Consider the following 22,600-nt stretch of genomic DNA (forward strand, 5'->3'; position numbering starts at 1 on the left):
GTCATTGCACCTACATTTACAAATTATGTAGTGATAATCTAAACACACAGTAAGCAAGTTTTTTTTTCTTACAGTAAAACCAGCTATGGCAGAAACAACCGCTCTCGGTGCTGCTATGGCAGCTGGTGCTGCCGATGGTGTTGAAGTGTGGAGTCTGTCTCCTGACGCCCTTTCAGCAGTCGTGTGGGAGAAGTTTGAGCCACAGATAGATCCTCATGGTAAGAAAATGTTAATTCTGAAACACTTTTCATAGTTTTCATTGTGTTAAATTATATTGCTTCACTTTTTTGTTATTTAAAAAAATGTATTATTATAATCCCATTAACACTTCTCAAAATGCAAGAAACAACATACTACACTCCTTGTTTTGGCATTCTCCACCTGCCAAAGGAAATGAGCAACATCTACAAAACGATTATCTCATTCAGTGTACGGTGATGTATATTTGATGTAATAACAAAAAATTTTGGTGTAATAATTAAAACCCAGATGAGAATGAGTATCCATGACCTGCAATTCTGCAAATATTATGAATGAGTCAGCTTTGCTCAGCTAATTTATTTTCTACAACAGAGATTCCTAAACCTTACTTGTTACATATCCCTTTCCAGTTTTGCCGGCTGCCCATGTATCCCTTTAAGCATATAGGTTTAATATTTTTGGCCAAACAAGTATACAAAATGTACAAATTGTAATACATATAAACTTTGGTTTAAATGTACTGCTCATCAATAATTGAAGAAAGCAATTGTTTATTGGAGCACAGATACATGTTTGGAGTGATAGGTGATAATGTGAGTCATCAAGTTGTTTTCTGTATGTTGCTCCACTCCCCCAGACCTCCTCAGCATGCCCATTAGCCTTGGGAAGTTTGGAAATCACCATGGAGACCTTGGCCCAGCAGGTCTTGCCAGATCAGGAGGCATCTCCTATAGTCCTTCAAGCCATTTCCTGGCTTCTGAAGGAAGACCAAACCATCGCTGAGAGGGCTGGTCCTGCTTGGACCCTGAGGTGCCATTAGCAGGCAGTTTTCGCATCTTTACACGGCATGGGAAGCATCTAGCCTCTACTAATATCACTGTTCTTCCATGCTGAACTTGAAGTTGACAGAGTGAGCACATTAGAAGGACACCGATGATCACAGCTAAGATCTAATCGTCGAAAGTCATGAGCTCTTGAGCCCCAAGTGTGAATGCAAGACTCGTCTTCTCGGTGAAAGTTCAGTTTAATGGCTTGGAGGGATAGAGGGGATGTCTCCTGATGATAAGAGTTTGTTTTACTCCTCTTGGAACCTTTTAGCTATTCGGGTATCACGGGCAAGCTTCTCACATCTCTCCTCCTCCATGACATCAGGGTGCTTATACATACAATTTACAGTGCAGAAAGAGACAATTTGGCCTCTACACTAGTCCTTGAAAGAGCACCTTACTTAAGCCTACGCTTCCACCGTTTCCCAGTAACCCCACCTACACTTTGGAGATTAAAGGGCAATTTAGCGTGACCAATCCACTTAACCTGCACATCATTGGCCTGTGGGAGGAAATCGGAGTACCCAGAGGAAACCCATGCAGACATGGGGAAAAAATGCAAACTACTCAGTCACCCGAGGCCGGAATTGAACCCGGGTTCCTGGCGCTGTAAGGCAGCAGTGCTAACCACTGTGCCACCATGACGCCCATATGTTGTCCCTCATCATCCACCTTGGACTTCCTGCACCTCCCCATCTTCCGAGGAGGACTCCCCCTTCTCCAGTTCCCCCTCTGGCAGGACCTCGTCTCTCTGCATAGCCAGATTGTGAAGGGCATAGAAAACTGCAGTCATGCAGCAAAACCCCCCCTGTGCATATTGCAGAGAGTCACCTGAGTGGTCCAGGCATCTGAATCACATCTTTAGCTGTCCTATCGTCCTCCCTGTGAGGAAACGTGTGATGGCATGAACAGAGTTGTACCCGGGAACCTTGCAAACACTTGGAGGATTTGCTTTCGATGGTCACACACCAACTGCCCGTTGACGGATTGGAAGCCCTTGTGGTTAGTGAACGTAAATGGTGCTGTGAGGGAGCCCGCACATCCACATGGGTGCAGTCTGTTGCTCTCTGCACACTTGGGAACACAGAGAAAGCTGTGAAGCCTGTGAATCTCTGAGTCTGACTATTCTTGTCCAGTGCAAAGTTTGCATAATGATTGGCCCTCCTGTAAAGGGCATTGGTCACCTCTTGAATGTAGCGATGTGTTGCCGAGTGATGAATATCGCACAGGTCCACAGTTGATCCCTGGAAAGACCCAGAGGCAAAGAAATTGAGTGCTGCTGTCACCTTCAGTGCCACTTGCAGGGGAAAGCCTCCAAACTCGTGTGGCAACAAGTCTGCCCGAAGCATGTGACATGAGGCTCTTTAGTTGTGTCTATCCCTTTTAAAAGCACAAAGTTAGAAATCTAGTTTGCTCTTGCTTCCTGCATACTGAGTCTGTATCCTGTGCAATTGATACTATAGCGGCACCAACCAGTGATTACCAACTAGGCACCAACCAGTGATTATACATTCTAAGAAGGAGCCCAGATCCCAATTTGGCTGTCCTCCCACACTTCACCAGACAGTACCAATTTTGGAATATGCCCATTTTACCTGTGTGTCGAGATTGTGGTCCTATACTAAATGTTAAAAATCCCAAAAAGATGATGCACCTGATGTAAAGAATTGATAGTACTGTCGCAGATGTGGCGACAACTTGTGATATCTGTCTTGATGTTGTCATTATTTTGGTTATTATTGTTTTTATATTGGTGAGATTCATTGCAAAAATTCCAGCAAAAGTATTTTCCAAAAAAAAGAATGTGGTCCTACGTTTTTTCTCGGAAGCATTTGACAACAAGAAAGCAGTCTCATTTTTTAAAAAACTGCAGTTAGAAAACCCCTAAATTAATGGATCCCTACAGGGCGATTGACTTCAGGAAGCAAAGTTTTGTATATACCCCTGTCTGCATCAATAGTGCCGAATTGGAGATGGTTGACAGCTTCAAATTCTTAGGTGTGCACATCACCAACAATCTGCCAGGTCTACCAACGTCCTGCTTCGATCAAGAAAGCACACAGCACCTATACTACCTCAGGAAGCTAAGGAAACTTTGCATGTCCACATTGACTCTTAACCAATTTTACAGATGCACCATAGAAAGACCATAAGAGACAGGAAAAGAATTAGGCAACTCAGCCCATCGAGTCTGCTCCACCATGGCTGATATGTTTCTCCTCCTCATTCTCCTGTCTTCTCTCATAACCCCGGATTAATCAAGAACCTATTTATCTCTGTCCTAAAGACACTCCGTGATTTGGCCTCCACAGAGTTCTGCGGTAAAGATTTCCACAGATTCACCACCCTCTGGCTGAAGAAATTCCTCCTCATCTCTGTTTTAAAGGATTGTCCCGTCAGTCTGACGTTGTGCCCTCTGGTTCTAGTTTTTCCTACTAGTGGAAACATCCTCTCCACGTCCACTATATTCTGGCCTCGCAGTATCCTGTAAGTTTCCATAAGATTCCCCTCATTCTTTTAAACTCCAGCGAGTACAGACCCCGAGACCTCAACTGCTCCTCGTATGACAAACTCTTCATTCTGGGCATCATTCTTGTGAACCTCCTTTGGACTATTTCTAAAGCCAGCATATTCTTTTTTAGATATGCTGCCCAAAACTGCTCACAATACTCCAAATGGGGTCTGACCAGAGCCTTATACGGTCTCAGAAGTACATCCCTGTTCTTGTATTCTAGCCCTATTGATATGAATGCAAACATTGCATTTACCTTTCTTTTTTTTAAATAAATTTAGATTACCCAATTATTTTTTCCAATTAGGGGGCAATTTAACGTGGCCAATCCACCTACTCTGTGCATTTTTGGGTTGTAGTGGCAAAACCCACGCATACATGGGGAGAATGTGCAAACTCCACACGGACAGTGACCCAGAACCGGGGTTGAACCTGGGATCTCAGCGCCGTGAGGCAGCTGTACTAACCACTAGGCCACCGTGCTGCCCTCCATTTACCTTTCTAACTGCCGACTGAACCTGCATGTTAACCTTAGGAAAATCTTGAACACGGACTCCTAAGTTCCTTTGTTCTTCTGATTTCCTAAACATTTCCCCATGTAGAAAATAATCTATGCTTCCATTCTTCCTTCCAAAGTGCATCCTATCTGACTGCATCACAGCTTGGTATGGCAACTGCTCGCCCCAAGACGGTAAGAAACTACAGAGTTGTGAACGCAGCCCAGTCCATCACACAAACCCGCCTCCCATCCATTTACTCTGTCTACACCTCCCGCTGCCTTGGGAAAGCGGGCAGCATAATCAAAGATCCTTCCCACCCCTTTATCCTCTCTTCCAATCTCTTCATCAGGTAGAAGATACAAAGTCTGAGAACACGCACTAACAGATTCAAAAATAGCTTCTTCCACGCTGTTACCAGACTCCTGAATTACCCTCTTACAGACTGAACTGATCTCTCCACGCATCTTCTCAACTATGTAGCACTGCACTCCATATGCTTCACCCGATGTATTTACATTGTGTATTTATCATATGTCTTATATTTTTCATGTATGGAATGATCTTCCCGGACTGTATACAGAACAATACTTCTCACTGTAGCTCGGTACACGTCACAATAAATCTAAATCTCTGATATAAATCTATACAATCTTAATATTCCCATTGAAACCGCCTCAACCTGTCAATCAAAAAACTCTTGGGAAGCAATGGTGTGTGAAATTGATTGTAAACATTGCAGTTCAAAGCTTTTAGCCTTCTACGCATACAAACAGCCTTCTATACTTTAAGGGCCAATAAAATTGACTGCGAAAACCACTTCAAAGGTTTCCACCACATTTTAAAAGGATCACTTTCATCTACATCCCACAGATCTTTGAACATGGCATACTCAGAGACTTGAGTTTAAGGGCATAGATGGCAATGCTTTCATTTTTATTATGAGAGAACTTTAATTTTCAGATACTAACTGACTGTTAAAGAGTTTAAAAGCTGCAGATGGGAAGAGCAGCAAAAATACTCCCATCCCAGGAAAGACTCCCGACCTGAGGCCCACAGCCCTCCTGACCCCCATCTCCCATGAAGGGCCTCCCCCCCCCCCCCCCCCCCCCCCCCCCCGCTAAGCACCTCGGAAGCAATTGTAGGGAGTGTACTTAGCCCCTTGCTACCCCTCTGACTGCAAACTGCCTGATTCATGTTTCTCAGGGCTTGCACCAATTCACACCAGTGGGACTCTCGGCTGCAGTGGGGGTGGGGGGGGGGGGGGGGGGGGCGTTGCTGGAACAAGCCAAGAGGCAGCTGAATTGGGCACCTTGCCTGTCTGTTACATGCAAAATAACTCTTAACTCTAATGAGGTGTTTGCATATTCTTGCCGGGTCTGGACGGCAAGCTCGTTGGGGATGTCGGCAAACCTGTTATGGCCAATGGAGCGAGCTAGGAGACTCTTGCCGGGTTTGAAGCCCAGTGCGAATCCCGATTTTGGCCCAAATGGGATTCAGCAGGCCATCACAAATCCCACTGCTAGTGTGCGGCCCCCGAGAATCCCGGTCTTCATCTGTTGTAAAGGAATCAATTTTATTTTGCATCAATAACATGAGATATTGGTCCACGTGACTCTTGACCTGGAAACATTATCCCCCAGGAAAGAACTTGGGACTGAAGCTATGCAGCCAGACACAAGAGTTACAAACAGAGCAGGTGGAGGATGAAGGCATACTTGCAGAGAAAATGAAAATAAACAGACAGAAAAAGGCACACAAAAAATCATTTAAGAGAAGTAAACCACTAAGGAAGAGATCAGTTTTTCTTTTCCAAAGATTCCTTACAGTGCATAAGGAGGCCATTCAGCCCATTAAGTTTGCATTAATGCTCCAGAAGAGCACTCTAATGTGATTTTCTCTGCCCTATCCCTCGTAAACTTGTGCATCGATCATGTTTAATCCACCTAACCTGCACATATTTGGACTGAGTGAGGAAACCAAAGCACCCGGAGGAAACTCACGCAAACATGGGGAGTACCTACAAACTCCACACCAGGTATCTGAGATAGAATCTAACCAGGGTCCCTGGCGCTGTGAGTCAGCACATTGCCACTGTATCAATTTGGATGGGCAGATCGGGAGTGTGATCTTTACCATCTGCGAGCCACATTTCAGTTAATTAAGCTAATGTGCTCATGCACAAAAATCTTTTTGGGTGATAAGGTGTGTGCGTGGGTTTCCTCTGGGTGCTCCGGTTTCCTCCCACAGTCCAAAGATGTGCAGGTTAGGTGGATTGGCCATGCTAAATTGCCCTTAGTGTCCTAAAAAATAAGGTTAATGGGGGGGGGTTACTGGTATAGGGTGGATACGTTGGCTTGAGTAGGGTGATCATTGCTCGGCACAACATCGAGGGCCGAAGGGCCTGTTCTGTGCTGTACTGTTCTATGTTCTATGTTATCAAGCGAATAAATATTTTGGAGGGAAGTACTGAGAGAAGTGGTAACCATTGATTACCTGTGATGTTGAGATGCCGGCGTTGGACTGTGGTGAGCAGAGTAAGAGGTCTTGCAACACCAGGTTAAAGTCCAACAGTTTTGTTTTAAACACGAGCTTTCGGAGCACTGCTCCTTCCTCAACCTGAGGAAGGAGCAGTGCTCCGAAAGCTCGTGTTTGAAACAATCCTGTTGGACTTTAACCTGGTGTTGCAAGACTTCTTACTGTACATTGATTACCTGGCAGAGTTCAAAGTAGGTTTTGAATATATATTACATATTACCTGGCAGGTGAAATATCCATGAGGTCAGTAAAAGATCAGTTTATTCATTCCAGAATTGCTTTGGGGTAGTCCTAACAGAGATGTCAATAGGTAATAGTTTTCAAAATAATATTCAGCTGACTTAATCATTGCCATTTTAAATCTTCAGAAAGCAACAACCGATTTATTAAGTGGAAGCTAGCTGTAGAAAAATCAAGAGGCTGGGAAAACTCAAATGACGGTAAGAATGTATTTTTGTAATGTCTGATGGGATTACGGTTAATACTGAGCAAGATTGTGACACAAATAGATTTTCAGAATATGTGTGTTAAGAGCAAATTATTTTCTTATAGTAAGCATGAGATGGTATATTTAGTAGAAGAAATAAAGAATCCACATGGTCCTGGGAAAATAAGTCGAAATAAGATAGAAGAGCAACAGGATTTATCACTAAAAGTATCAATACAAGGACTGCCGATGGTGGCGATATGCTGAACAGTCGCACGTAAGGTGGCTCTTCCTTGGTAACTTCGAATTGGATCCTTTTAACCATGAAGTTGGCCATAGAAATCGCGCTGGCCACCTTCAAAGAGGCACTGGAACAAACGGAGTGGAGGCTGGAGACCCAGGCGGTGACAGTGCGGGAGCTGGAGAAAGCAGCCACAGATCAGAGTGATCGGATTGCTTTACTCGAGGCAGAAATGGCAATGTTGGCGACGACCCAGAGTGCTTAAGGGTAGGTGGAAGATCTGGAGAACTGGTCTCACCATCGGAACTTAAGGCCTGTTGGACTATCTGAGGCCACAGAGGCCAGAAACCCAATGGAGTATTTCGCTCAGATGCTCGGAAAGCTGGGTGGGGGGGATTATCGGCAAGCCCCACAAATATCAGGACAAGGAACAAATTCTGAACAGGGCAAAAGCACGCGGTCCTATAGATGGAGGGGACAATGTGAATCTATCAGGACATTGGGGCTGAGCTGGCCAAGCGCCGGGCTGAGTACAATGGGGCTAAAGCAGCTTTATTCAAGAACAAGGTTCGGTTCGGAATGCTGTACCTATATAGCAACAGAAATTTTATTTTAACTTGCCGGAGGATGCTGACGAGTTCATGCAGAAGAACGGGCTGAGAAGACAACAGCAGACGTATGTGAACCATGAACAATATGTCTTCGAACTCCAGGCTGAACATATAATATGCTAGTAATATAAAGGAAGATAGGAAGAGATTTTTTTTCAATATGTAAAAGGTAAGAGAAAGGCAAAAATAGACATTGGACCACTAGAAAACGTGGCTGGAGAAGTAATAATAGGAAACAAAGAAATGGCAGACGAACTGAATAGTTACTTTGCATCAGTCTTCACGGTGGAAGACACCAGTGGGATCCAGAGCTCCAGGAGAACCAGGGGGCAGAGGTAAGTGCAGTGACCATCACCAAGGAGAAGGTTCTGGGGAAACTGAAAGATCTGAAGGTGGATAAGTCACCTGGACCGGATGGACTACACCCCAGGGTCCTAAAAGAGATAGCTGAGGAAATTGTGGCGGCATTAGTGATGATCTTTCAGGAATTACTGGAGGCAGGTAGGGTCCCAGAGGACTGGAAGGTGGCTAATGTAACACCACTGTTTAAAAAGGGAGGAAGGCAGAAGATGGGAAATTATAGGCCGGTTAGCCTGACTTCGGTCATTGGTAAGATTTTAGAGTCTGTTATTAAAGATGAGATCGCGAAGCACTTGGAAGTGCATGGTAAAATAGGACTGAATCAGTACGGCTTTGTCAAAGGGGGGTCGTGTCTGACAAATCTGTTGGAGTTCTTAGAGGAGGCAACAAGCAAGTTAGACAAAGGAGAACCAGTGGACATGATTTATTTATATTTCCAGATGGCCTTTGTCAAGGTGCTGTATAGGAGACTGTTAAATAAGTTAAGAGCTCATGGTGTTCAGGGTAAGATCCTGGCATGGATAGAGGATTGGCTGACTGGCAGAAGGCAGAGAGTGGGGTCTTTTTCATGATGGCAGCTGGTGAATAGTGGTGTGCCTCAGGGGTCCCTGCTGGGACCACAACTTTTTACAATACCTTCTGGAAGAAGGTACTGAAGGCACTGTTGCTAAGTTTGCAGATGATATAAAGATCTGTAGAGGGACAGGTAGTATTGAGGAAGCAAGTGGGCTGCATAAGGACTTGGACAAGCTAGGCGAGTGGGCAGTGAAGTGGCAAATGAAATACAATGTGGAAAAGTATGAGATTATGCACTTCGGAAGAAGGAATTTAGGCATAGACTATTTTCTAAATGGGGAAATACTTCGAAAAGCAGAAGCACAGTTAATGTGCAGGTTCAGTCGGCAGTTAAGAAGGCAAATGCAATGTTCATATTCATGACAAGAGGACTAGAATACAAGACCAGGGATATGCTTCTGAGGCTGCATAAGGCTCTGGTCAGACCCCATTTGGAGTAATGTGAGCAGTTTTGGGCCCCATATCTAAGGAAGGATGTGCTGGCCTTGGAAAGAGTCCAGAGGAGTTTCACAAGAATGATCCCTGGAATGAAGAACTTGTCATATGAGGAACATTTGATGACTCTGGGTCTGTACTCGTTGGAGTTTAGAAGGATGAGAGGGTATCTTATTGAAACTTACAAGAAACTGCAGAGCCTGGATAGAGCGGATGTGGAGAGGATGTTTCCACTTGTAGGAAATACTAGAACCAGAGGACACCATCTCAGACTAAAGGGATGATCCTTTAAAACAGAGATGAGGATGAATTTATTCAGCCAGTGTGGTGAATCTGTGGCACTCTTTGCCGCAGAAGGCTGTGGAGGCCAAATCATTGAGTGCCTTTAAGACAGAGTTAGATAGGTTCTTGATCAATAAGGGGATCAGGGGTTATGGGGAGAAGGCAGGAGAATATATCAGCCATGATTGAATGGCGGAGCAGACTCGATGGGCCAAGTAGCCTAATTCTACTCCTATGTCTTATGGTCTTATAAACACTTGCTCAACCTAGGGGGTCAGGGGGGAGACAAAATGGGTGGAAGGTAGGGGTGTCTACTCCCAGGAAGAGAAGACAACGGTGGCCAACATGGGTGGCCTACAAACAGAAAACCCTCCCACCAGGACAGTCAACTGGAACATCAGGGGACCTAATGGCCCAGTGAAAAGATCCAGAGTCTTCGCCAAACTGAAAAGCCTGAGGGCCGAGGTAGTCTTCCTCCAGGACACACCTGAGGGAGAAGGACTGAATAACGGCAAGAAACATTTTGATGGGCAAGAAACATTTTGATGGGACAGACCTATCAAGTGTGCTATGGGACGAGGACGAAGGATGTGCCCACACTGGTTAGTAAAATGAATGTAGTGACGGACCCGAAGGGGAACGGATTGTAATGATGAGCAGTGCTCTTGAAAGGGCTCTAGTGGTGCTTGAGAATGTATATGCCCCCAGTTGGGATGACGCTGACTTTGTCAAAAAGACCATGGCAGAAATTGCTGACCTAGATTCAGCAGTTCAACTTCAGCAGGGAGACTTCAACTGTGTACATGACCCAAGGATGAACAACTCCAGCTCAAATCAGGGGGAGTTGTTCTTCCAAGTCCACAAATACACTTCTGCATTGATGACTTTGTAGTGGATAAATTGGTGCTTTCAGGCGTGGTAGGGATAGAATACTCCGCAATAGTAATTTCTGACCACGCACCACACTATCTGGATGTAAGGTTGGAAATGGGCTGTGCCTTCTTCCTCCCACCCCACCCACCCCACGTGGAGGCTGGACACAGTCCTCCTAACCGACAAGGCATTTAGTGAGAAAATGTCACAAGCCATCAACGGGTACATATCCAGCAACCAGGGCAGCACGGTAGCATTGTGGATAGCACAATTGCTTCACAGCGCCAGGTTCCCAGGTTCGATTCCGGCTTGGGTCACTGTCTGTGCATCCTCCCCGTGTGTGCGTGGGTTTACTCCGGGTGCTCCGGTTTCCTCCCACAGTCCAAAGATGTGCAGTTAGGTGGATTGGCCATGATAAATTGCCCTTACCGTCCAAAATTGCCCTTAGTGTTGGGTGGGGTTATTGGGTTATGGGATAGGGTGGAGGTGTTGACCTTGGGTAGGGTGCTCTTTCCAAGAGCCGGTGCAGAGTCGATGGGCCCAATGGCCTCCTTCTGCCCTATAAATTCTATGAAACCAGGAAGGTTTCGCCCTCCATATTCTGGGAGGCACTGAGGGCAGTGATAAGGGGAGAAATAATAGCATACAATGCACTCCGGAATGGGAAGGAAAGGGTGGCTGTGCCGTCAACAAGTGATCAACTCCATTCACAGCGTCAGTTAAAATCAATGAGGCCTTTGTGACCTTTTACCGGGAGGTGTACACCTCTGAGCCCCTGGAGGGGGACTCGAAGATGAGGCAGTTTCTCGATGGGCTGATCATATCAGCTGTGGGGGAGGAAAGAAGGCAGGGGCTGGAAGCACCACTAGAACTGGGGTAAGTCATGTGGAAAATTAACTCCATGCAGTCGAGGAAGGCACCAGGTCTGGATGGACTTCTATAAAAACATTTGCGGCAGCGCTGGCCCCGCACCTGTTCAATGGCTCGCTGTCAATAGGGACCCTGTCACCCAGGCTGGCATAGGCCTCGATATCACTGTTACCCAAAAAGACAAAGACCCAACAGAACTTGATCATACAGAACCATTCACTCCTAAACACTGACGCCAAAGTCCTAGCGAAGGCCCTGGCGAAGTGACTGGTGGATTTTGTCCCAGAGGTGGTCGCGGAAGATCGGATGGGCTTTGTCAAGAGGAAACGAGGAACAGCGAACATCAGACACTTGCTAAACGTGATTATGACCCCACCCGGGGAGACACACCCAAAGTGATCATCTCCCTATTTGCAGAGCAGGCCTTCGGCTGAGTCAAATGGAGGTACTGGAATGTTTAGGTCAGGGTTCACCTCATGAGTGAAACTATTATACAGCGCTCCCATGTTGAGTGTATGGACGAACACCCCCAGCTCTTCTGGCTACGCAGAGGCACAAGACAGAGATGCCCGTTGTCCCCGCTACTATTTTCCCTGGCAATCGAGCCACTGGCTATCGCTCTCAGATCAGCAAAGGGTTGAAGAGGCATTCAAAGGGGAGACAGGGAGCACAGAGTCTCACTCTATGTGGATGACCTGCTCCTCTATGTCTCAAACCCCTAAACAGCATGGGAGGAATAATGGAACACCTTTTTTAAAAATATTTTATTTCAGGCATTTTCATGTAAACAAACAAATGCAGAAGATCAACCAAACAACATTATAAACAACCGACACCCATTCTCCCCACCCACCCATTCCTCTAATACTGCCTCAATACCCCTCTGCATTTTCCCCCTCCCCGCTGAGCCCACAAACCTCTCTAAAGAAATCAATAACCGGCTTCCACCTTCAAGTGAACCCATCCGCTGACTCCCCTCAAGAAGAACTTGACTTTCACCGGAATTCCACCAGGTTGATCACCCACGCCCCCGCTTTCAGCTGCTCCGAGTCCCAACACCCAAGCAAGATCTGTCTCTGGGTTATCGGAAGCAAAAGGCCAAAATATAAGCCTCTCTCACCTTCGGCATACGGATCTTCCGACACCCCAAATATCAGCACCTCTGGACTCTGAGCCATCTCCGCCCCCAGGACCTCAGACATTACGTCCACAAACCCCTGCCAGAACTCCTGTAGTGTTAGACACGCCCAGAACATGTGGATGTGATTCGCGGGCCTCCCTGCACACCACCCACACCTATCCTCCACCCCGTCAAAGAACCTACACATCCTTGCTGCTGTCATATGTCATACGGGCGGCACTGGAGCACAGTGGTTAGCACTGTTACTTTACAGTGCCAGGGTCCCGGGTTCAATTCCCGCTTGGGTCACTGTGCGGAGTCTGCACCTTCTCCCTGTATCTGCGTGGGTTTCCTCCGGGTGCTAGGCTTTCCTCCCACAAGTCCCGAAAGACATACTGTTAGGTGAATTGGACATTCTGAATTCTCCCTCTGTGTACCCGAACAGCGCCGGAACGTGACGACGAGGGGATTTTCCCAGTAACTTCATTGGCAGTGTTAATGTAAACCTACTTGTGACAATAAAGATTAATACTATTACTATAATATGTGTCCTAGGTATTACCTTAAACTGAATGAGCCTTGCACACGATGAGGACGCATTCATCCTCTGCCCACGTCTCGGCCCCCACCTCCCCTCCCAGTTCCTCCTCCCACGCGTTTTGTATCTCCCACCAGGACCCCCTCGCAATCGATCAACACATTGTAGACCTCAGACACCTTTCCCTCCCCTATCTCGTCTCTCAACAGCACCTTGTCTTACAACCCCAGGGGCGGCAGCCCAGGAAAGGACGCATCACCTAACAAAATTTGAGACCTGCAGGTATCTAAAACCATTCTCGCTGGTAAACTCATACTCTTCCTCCAGGTCCTCCAACTTTGCAAATTTGCCCACTATGAAGAGATCGCCAAATTGATCGATCCCTGCTTGCCGCCATTCCCAAAACCTTGCATCCAACCCACGCTGTCGCAACCCTATGACTACCGCAAATCAGTGCCCATACCGGGGCACGCTCCAGCCCCACGTGCCCTCACACCCTTCAGGCCGACACAACGCAATTGGTCTCGTGGAGTACCTGGCCGGCGAGAACAGCAGAGGCGCTGATAACAAAGCCCTCAAACTCATTGCCCTACACGGTGCCTCCTCCATCCTCCCCTTCCCCCTCCCCCACAACTCATTTCCTAACCATAGCGGTATTCACCACCCAGTAGTAGTTAATCATGTTTGGCAGTGACAGCAACACTCTTTCCCCCCCCCCCCCCCCCCCACCACCACCAGCACCTCTTCCCCCGCTCCAGAAAAGCCCTCCTAACCCTTGCCGCCAACACAAACCTAGAGCTCAGCACATTAACCTTCTTGAAAAATGACTTCAGGGCGAAAATTGGGAGGTTCTGAACACAAACTGAAAACTTGTCAGCACCATCATTTTTATTGTCTGCACCCGCCATGCCAGCGGCAGCACATCCCACCTCCTAAAATCCACTTTCATCTACTCCAACAGCCGGGCCAGGTTCAACTTGTGTAGCTACACCCAACCCCGAGTCACCTGGATGCCCAAGTATCTAAAGCTCGCCCCCCACCACCCTGAACGGCAATTCCCCTAACCTCCTCTCCCGCCCTCTCGTCTCAATCGGGAACACCTCTCTCTTTCCAATATTCAACTTGTACCCAGAGAACCAGTCAAACTTCTCTATGCCCATAATCTCCCTGATACTGCCCAAAGCGCCTGAGATATATAGCAACAGTTTGTCCACATATAATGAGACCTTGTGCTTGACGCCCCCACGCCCGCTCAATCCCTCTCCAGTCTCTCAATGTCCCAAGCGTCATTGCCAACAGCTCTATCGCCAAGGCGAAAAGCAACAAGCAGAGCGGGCACTGCTGTCTCATTCCTGATGCTGTCCAAAATATCCCAAACTCATTTACTTCATCGCACACTTGTGACTAGCACCTTGTACAGCAACTGGATCCAGTCCCCAAACCCCTGTCTGAACCCAAATCATCTCATCACCTCCAGCAGATACTCCCACTCCACCCGATCAAACGCCTTCATTGTATCCGTTGCCACCACTACCTCCACCTCCTGCCCCTCCGACCCCTTCCTGCTCACGTCCCTTCCGATCTTCATTACCTTGGCCTTCTTCACCAAAGTAGACAAATTCATCATGGCATTTGTGTCGTGGGAGCGAAGAACCAGAAGATCCATAAGAGTGTCCTACGGGAGGGGGGGGGGCTGGCACTTCCAAACTTTGTATTCTAACATTGGGCAGTCAATGCAGAAAGAGAACAGGGATGGGTCAAAGAGCTGGGAGCGCAGTGGATAAAAACTGAGGAGAGCTTCTGCATGGAAACATCCCTCGGAGCACTGGCCACGGGCCCACTCCCATTCTCCCCAGCCAAGTACTCAAGAAGCCCAGTGATGGAGGCCACACTGAGAACATGGAACCAACTCAGGCACCGCTTTGTCTGACTGCAATATCCACCATGGTCCCCACTGCAAGAACCATAGATATACCCCTGCGATGATAGATACCTCCTTTAAAAGGTGCAGACTGGACGAAGGAGTACTGTTGGTAGGGGACGTTTACATAGGCGACAGAGTTGCGACACTGGGGGAACTGGTGGACACGCTCCACCTCCAAAAAGGGAACAATCTATGATGCATGCAGATAAGGAACTGCCTCTGTAAGGAGAAGCAATGTTCTCCCCCTTACCAGGACACCCCTATTGGAAAGGCTTCTGACTGCAGGCGAATTAGGGACGGTAGCTGCGCCGCCTAGTACGGACGACTATTGGCAGAGGTATGGGCATCACGGGACGAGACACTGGAGAGGATAGCAGTAGAAGTGTGTTTTTCTGAATGGAAGGTTGTGACTAGTGGTATTCCACAGGGATCAATGCTGGAGCCTCTGTTGTTTGTAGTATACATCAATGATTTGGAGGAAAATGTAGCTGCACTGTAAGTTTGCGGATGGCATCAAGGTTAGTGGAGTGGCAGGTAGCGTTGAGGATTGTCAGAGGACGCAGCAGGACATAGGTTGAAGACTTGGACAGAGAAATTGCAATTGGTGTTTAATCCAGACAAATGTGAGGTCATGCATTTTGGTAGGGAAATATACAGTAAATGGCAAAACTCTTCGGAATATAGAAAGTCGGAGAGATCTGGGCGTGCAGGTCCACAGATCTATGAAAATGGCGATACAAGTGGACATGATAGTCAAGAAAGCATATGGAATGCTTGTCTTCAGTGGGCGGGACATCGAGTAGAAAAACTGGCAAGCCATGTTACCGTTTGATTTTGAAAACTCATCACTGTTCTTAGAATTCCCCCTATACCAAAAAGGGCCGACATTTTAAATGGTGAACAGGGATTCTCACTCCCTGACTCCGATGCAGGCTTCAGTGGGTGCTATTCAGGTCAAACTATATTTTCAAGTTATACCCCGGTATAACCCATACCTTCACCGAAGATTTTATCTTCTTACCACTTAGTAGCATCAATGTCCTGGGTCCTGCATTGCTAAGTAAGTAAAGTAGACTTTAGGAATAACCACTTTTTCAGGTTAAGTTAAGTTATTTTATTGTTATATTTTTTCTTTTAAAAGCTGCAAACACTTTCTTTACAGAAAGGTAAAAATATCTTGCTTCTGGATCCTGCTGGTTGGTTGAAAGGACCTTCAGGCCCACCTTGACAATCAACCTTCTTTAAAGTCTGGTCTTCTTGAGATGTATTCACTGGTTAGCTCCGTTGCTATGTCTTGTCAATCCCATGTACTGAGCTATAAAAGCTGGCTCTGCTAGCTAGCTCTCAGCTGACTCTGACTCCTGTTTAAATTCTAGTCTTCCTTAGATGTATAGCTGTTTAAGCTCGGCTGCTTGTCTTGTCTTTCCCATGACCGAGCTGTGAGAGCTGAATATGCTTCTCTCCTCTCCTCTCTGAGTTCTGTCCTCCCCTTCCCTTCTGGTTCTGCTCCCTAGGTTTATATTCTCTTTCTAACAATTATTAAGTTTTTATTACCTTTGATTGTTAAAAAGTATCTTTGATCTAAACATTTTAATACAACTAAGTATTCATTTGGGGCATGATCTGATTACATTGTCCTTTGTGATGTTCAAAGTTCCTTTGTGATGTTCAAAGTTCCTTTGTGATATTCAAAAAATGCTTTGGTTTCAAGAGGTGTTACTTTTAATTTCTGTCATTTGAATAATTTAATTTTCCAATTGTCCCCAGCTCATAACTTTGCCTTTGATTTTGACTTTAAATTATGTTTCTCATAGACAGGTTGTCTCCAATTTTCTTTAATTTACTTGATGTTAGCAGAATTTCACACTTAGAATTGACACCAAATTCAACTGAACATCATCCATCCTTTCCAGCTGTTTACTAAGAGAGTTAATTTCAATTGCTTTTAACTGTATGCTAAAATTTCACTTGGTTATGACTTGAAAGACCTGCCTGTTTTAAACATTCGTCACTTAATTCAATTGAAACTCTAATCCATGCTTTTCCAGATGTTTCCTAAGATAGTTACATTCAATGAAGGTGTGAGCCATTGTTTTAGCTTAATATATGAATCCTGTGTGTTTGCTAAACCTGCTTGTGAGAAATAATCTGCATTTTATAATCCTGCTCTTTGCAGCTGCTATTAACCTTTTGTGGGATCTTTCTCTGTATCTTCTCATGTTTCTCTCAGACCAGATATTGCCAAACTTCCATGTTTCAAATGACACATTTTTCCGTATTTTCAATTACACGTTGGATAGAACCTTCGTATGGCCGCACTTGGAATATTGCGCACAATTCTAATCGCTACACTACCAGAAGGAGAGGGTTCAGAGGAGGTTTACCAGGATGTTGTCTGGTCTGGAGGGTGTTAGCTATGTAGAAGGTTGAATAGACTCTGACTGTTTTCATTTGAACGACGGAGGTTAAGGGATGACCTGATAGAGGCCTACAAGATTATGAGGGGCATGGATAGAGTGGCTGGGCAGGCACTCTTTCCCAGGGTAGAGTGGCTGGGCAGGCACTCTTTCCCAGGGTAGAGTGGCTGGGCAGGCACTCTTTCCCAGGGTAGAGTGGCTGGGCAGGCACTCTTTCCCAGGGTAGAGTGGCTGGGCAGGCACTCTTTCCCAGGGTAGAGTGGCTGGGCAGGCACTCTTTCCCAGGGTAGAGTGGCTGGGCAGGCACTCTTTCCCAGGGTAGAGTGGCTGGGCAGGCACTCTTTCCCAGGGTAGAGTGGCTGGGCAGGCACTCTTTCCCAGGGTAGAGTGGCTGGGCAGGCACTCTTTCCCAGGGTAGAGTGGCTGGGCAGGCACTCTTTCCCAGGGTAGAGTGGTCAGTCACCAGGGACATAGGTTCAAGGTCCCTGGGGCAAACTTTAGAGGTGATGTGCGACGCAGGTTTTTTTTTTTACAGAGGGTGGTGAGTGCCTGGAATGTGTTGTCAGGGAAGGTTGTGGAAGCAGATACATTAATGGCGTTCAAAGGAATCTCAATAAATACATGGATAGGATGGGTATAGAGGTTTGCGGACTAGGACGTGCTGAGGGTTTTGGCCAAGGGCGGTATAACCGGTACAGCCTTGGTAGACCGAAGGGCCTGTTCCCGTGCCAAATTGTTCTTTGTTCTTAGAAGTGGGAAGATAAGCTAGGCATGGGGATAGGGGGGGGGGGGACTCTAGATCAAAGCGCTGCATTGGGCAAACTCCACCTTAGCCTAATGTAGGTAAAGGTAGTACACAGGGCACACTTGACCAAGACATGTATGAGCGGGCTGTTCCTTGAGGTGGAGGACAAATGTGAATGGTGCCAGAGGGTCCAGCCAATCAAACTCTCATGTTCTGGTCATGTTCCAGACTTGTCGGTTATTGGACCACCGTTTCTGAGGCCATGTTAAAGGTGTGCAGGTGAGCATGGAGCAATGCCTGCTAGTGGCAGTCTTCGGGGTATCAGAACAGCTAAAACTCTCTACGGGGAGATGGGCAGATGCCCTAGCCTTTGCTCCACTGGAAATTCCGGCTCGGCTGGAGATCAGCACCACCCGAGGCCACTGGCTGTCCTACTTAGCGGAATTCCTTAAATTGGAAAGGATAAAATATTCCATTTGCGGATTGGAGGAAGGAGACCTCTTTGTGACCAGCAACCAATTAGGGAAGGAAAAAGGAAGGCCGTGACAAAAAAAGAACAACGGAGGAAGAATAGAGTTGGGGGGGGGGGTGGGGGGTTGGTATGTGGGGCTGGAGAAAGGGAGTGGAGAGGGACACCAACCAGGATACAGGGAGGCAAGGCAAGGCAGTGGAACAAGGGAGGGATCAAAGACAAGGAAAAACATGGGTGTAATCACAACAGCATCAACAATGTACACCCAGGCAGCACCAAACACGTGCCTGGTATGTTTTAATACCAGGAGGCAACATGTACTAAGTTAATACAGCATGGTTGTGGCAAACGATCACTGGGGTGCACACGTTACCTTTGTCTACATACCAGTTTACATTCCTAATTTTTCTTTTCTTTCTGCCTCAAATACCCACTCTGTCTCGTTCTTTTTAAAAAAATCTCTTTATTGGCATTTTCAAAATTATATACATTGCCGCTCATTTTCATTTAGTGTACAGTCACAAAGGTTCATTCTTGGGTTTCTCTATTTACAGTCTGTCGCCATCTGGCTCAGCATACAACCCTCCCTTTCTCCCATCCCACCCCCCCCCCCCCCCTTTTTCTCTACTGCTCTCTATTTTTTCCACTATATTTTGCTACCTCACCTTGCTCCCCCCCCCCCCCCCCCCCCCCCAAAACCTCCCCCTCCCCACTCCTTGTTCCTCCCTCGCTTTCCTCTTTCTGTCTTGTCCTGGCTATTTCCCCTGGCTACTGGTAATTTATTTATTTATGTGTTGGCCACAAACATAAGACCATAAGACATAGGAGCAGAATTAGGCCACTCAGCCCATCGAGTCTGCTCCGCCATTCAATCATGGCTGATATATTCTCACCCTCATTCTTCTGCCTTCTCCCCATAACCCCTGATCCCCTTATTGATCAAGAACCTATCTAACTCTGTCTTAAAGGCACGCAATGATTTGGCCTCCACAGCCTTCTGTGGTAAATAGTTCCACAGGTTCACCACCCTCTGGCTGAAGAAATTCTTCCTCATCTCAGTTTTAAAGGATCATCCCTTTAGTCTGAGATGGTGTCCTCTGGTTCTAGTTTTTCCTACAAGTGGAAACATCCTCTCCACATCCACTCTCTCCAGGCCTCGCAGTATCCTGTAAGTTTCAATAAGATCCCCCCTCATCCTTCTAAACTCTAACGAGAACAGACCCAGACTTCTCAACCGTTCCTCATATGACATGTTCTTCATTCTAGGGATCATTCTTATGAACCTCCTTTCCAAGTCCTGCACATCCTTCCTTAGATACCGGGCCCAGGTCTCGGAACAATCAGGTGAATGGCTCCCATGTTTTGTGGACGCCCTCTTCCAACCCACAGATGGTGAATTTGATCTTCTCCATTTGGAGAAATTCTGAAAGGTCGGACAGCCAGTCTGCAGCTTTAGGTGGTGCTGCTGATCGCCAACCGAGCAGGATTCTACTGCGGGCGATCAGGGAGGCAAAGGCAAGGGCGTCTGCCCTCCTCTCCATGAAGAAATCTGGCTGTCTGATACCCCGAAGTCCGCCACTATCTGATACCCCGAAGTCCGCATGGCTCCACCCTCATCCCCACCACTTTGGACATTGCCTCAAAGAAGGCTGTCGAGTACCCAGCAATTCTTGGGCAAGACCAGAACATGTGGGCGTGGTTGGCCGGGCCTCCTTGACACTGTTCACATCTATCCTCCACCTCTGGGAAGAACCTGCTCATTCAGGTTCTAGTCAAGTGGGCTCTATGTACCACTTTTAGCTGCGTTAGGTTGAGCCTCGCGCATGTGGAGGTAGAGCAGTGCTTTGCTCCAGAATCGCCATCCTATTTTGAACCCCAAGTCTTCCTTCCATTTCCTCCTTGTCGTGTCCAGTTCAGTATCGGCCCTCTCTTTTTTTTTGCAATAATTTTTATTGAAAAAATGTTGATTTTATACAACAATGACTCACCTTAGAAAAATACCAAAAATAAAAATAATATTAACAATCATAAACATTCGCCCCACCTCCATGAACAACACAGCATTTTAACAACAACACAGATTAACACATTGTAAAGTTACAGAATAGACACTACAATAATGAACCCCCCCCCCCCCCCCCCCCCCCCCCCCCCGGGTTGCTGCTGCTATTGACCAAGATACCTATCTTTGAGCCAGGAAGTCCAGAGAAGGCTGCCATCGTTTATAGAACCCTTGTATTGATCCTCTCAGGGAAAATTTGACCCTTTCCAATTTTATAAATCCCGCCATGTCACTGATCCAGGTCTCCACACTTGGGGACCTCGCATCCTTCCACTGCAGCAAGATCCTCCGCCGAGCTACTAGGGACGCAAAGGCCAGGACACAGGCCTCTTTCGCCTCCTGCACTCCCGGCTGTACCGCAACTCCAAAGATCGCGAGTCCACACCCTGGTTTGACCCTTGATCCAACCACCCTCGACACCGTCCCTGCCACCCCTTTCCAAAATTCTTCCAGTGCTGGGCATACCCAGAACATATGGGCGTGGTTTGCTGGACTCCCCGAACATCTGGTGCACCTGTCCTCACCCCCAAAGAACCTACTCATCCTGGTCCAGGACATATGGGCCCGGTGCAGCACCTTAAATTGGATGAGACTAAGCCTCGCACATGAGGAGGAAGAGTTGACTCTCTCCAAGGCATCCTCCCAAGTCCCGTCCTCTATCTGCTCCCCGAGTTCCTCCTCCCATTTAGCCTTCAGCTCCTCCACTGACAACTCTTCCATCTCCTGCATTACCTTATACATGTCAGACACCTTCCCCTCTCCGACCCACACCCCCGAAAGCACTCTGTCCATCGTCCCCTGCGAGGGCAGCAAAGGGAATCCCTCTACCTGTCGCCTAGCAAACGCCTTTACCTGCAGGTATCTGAACGTGTTCCCTTGGGGAAGCACATATTTATCTTCCAGTTCCCCCAGGCCGGCGAACCTCCCGCCAATGAACAGGTTCCTCAGTTTGCTGATGCCCGCCCTTTGCCACCCCCTAAATCCCCCATCCTTGTTCCCCGGGATGAACCGATGGTTGCCACCCAGTGGAGCCTCCATCGAGCCCCCTGTTTCCCCCCGATGCCGTCTCCATTGTCCCCAGATTCTTAGGGTCGTCGCCACCACCGGGCTCGTGGTAAACCTCTTAGGGGGGAGCGGCAACGGCGCCGTTACCATGGCACCTAGGCTGGTACCTCTGCATGACGCCATTTCCATTCTTTTCCACGCCGCCCCTCCCCCCTGCATCACCCATTTACGCACCATTGACACATTGGCTGCCCAATAGTACCCCAGAAGGTTGGGCAGCGCTAGCCCGCCTCTATCCCTTCCTCGCTCCAGGAACACCCTCTTCACTCTCGGAGTCCCATGTGCCCACACAAAGCTCAAGATACTGCTAGTCACTCTCCTAAAGAAGGCCCTGGGGATAAAGATGGGCAGGCACTGAAAGAGGAACAAGAACCTCGGAAGCACCGTCATTTTGACGGACTGTACCCTCCCCGCCAACGACAATGGCAGCATGTCCCACCTCTTGAACTCCTCCTCCATCTGATCTACAAGTCTGGTGAAGTTATGCTTGTGAAGAGTCCCCCAGTCCCTGGCCACCTGCACCCCCAGGTACCTGAAGCTCTCCCCTACCCGCCTAAGCAGGAGCCTACCAATTCCTTCCTACTGGTCTCCAGGGTGCACCACAAACACCTCGCTCTTGCCTAAATTTAATTTATAACCTGAAAAGGTCCCAAACTCGGCTAGTAACCCCATCACTCCTGGCATCCCTCCCACCGGGTCCGCCACATACAGTAACAGGTCATCGGCATACAACGACACCCTATGTTCCTCTCCACCTCGCACCAAGCCTCTCCACCTCTCTGAATCCCTCAACGCCATCGCCAGCGGTTCGATTGCCAGTGCAAACAACAAGGGGGACAGGGGGCAACCCTGCCTGGTCCCTCGGTAAAGCCGGAAGTACTCCGACCTCCTCCTATTCGTGGCCACGCACGTCATCGGGGCCTCATATAGCAGCCTTACCCATCTAATAAATCCTTCACCAAATCCAAACCTCCCCAACACCTCCCATAGGTACCCCCACTCCACTC

At 47.5% G+C, this 22,600-nt stretch overlaps 1 protein-coding gene across 1 annotated transcript in view; it reads left to right on the forward strand.

Moving 5' to 3' along the window:
• gk (glycerol kinase) overlaps nucleotides 1-22,600 on the forward strand; it is a 180,921-nt gene that overhangs the window by 143,257 nt on the left and 15,064 nt on the right. The window contains exons 17-18 of the mRNA XM_038802252.1: nucleotides 75-218; nucleotides 6,944-7,015. Of these exons, the coding sequence (XP_038658180.1) occupies nucleotides 75-218; nucleotides 6,944-7,015 (216 nt within the window). The remainder of the gene's footprint in view (nucleotides 1-74; nucleotides 219-6,943; nucleotides 7,016-22,600) is intronic.

This window comes from Scyliorhinus canicula, chromosome 7 (assembly GCF_902713615.1).
Source record: "Scyliorhinus canicula chromosome 7, sScyCan1.1, whole genome shotgun sequence".
Taxonomy (NCBI): domain Eukaryota; kingdom Metazoa; phylum Chordata; class Chondrichthyes; order Carcharhiniformes; family Scyliorhinidae; genus Scyliorhinus; species Scyliorhinus canicula.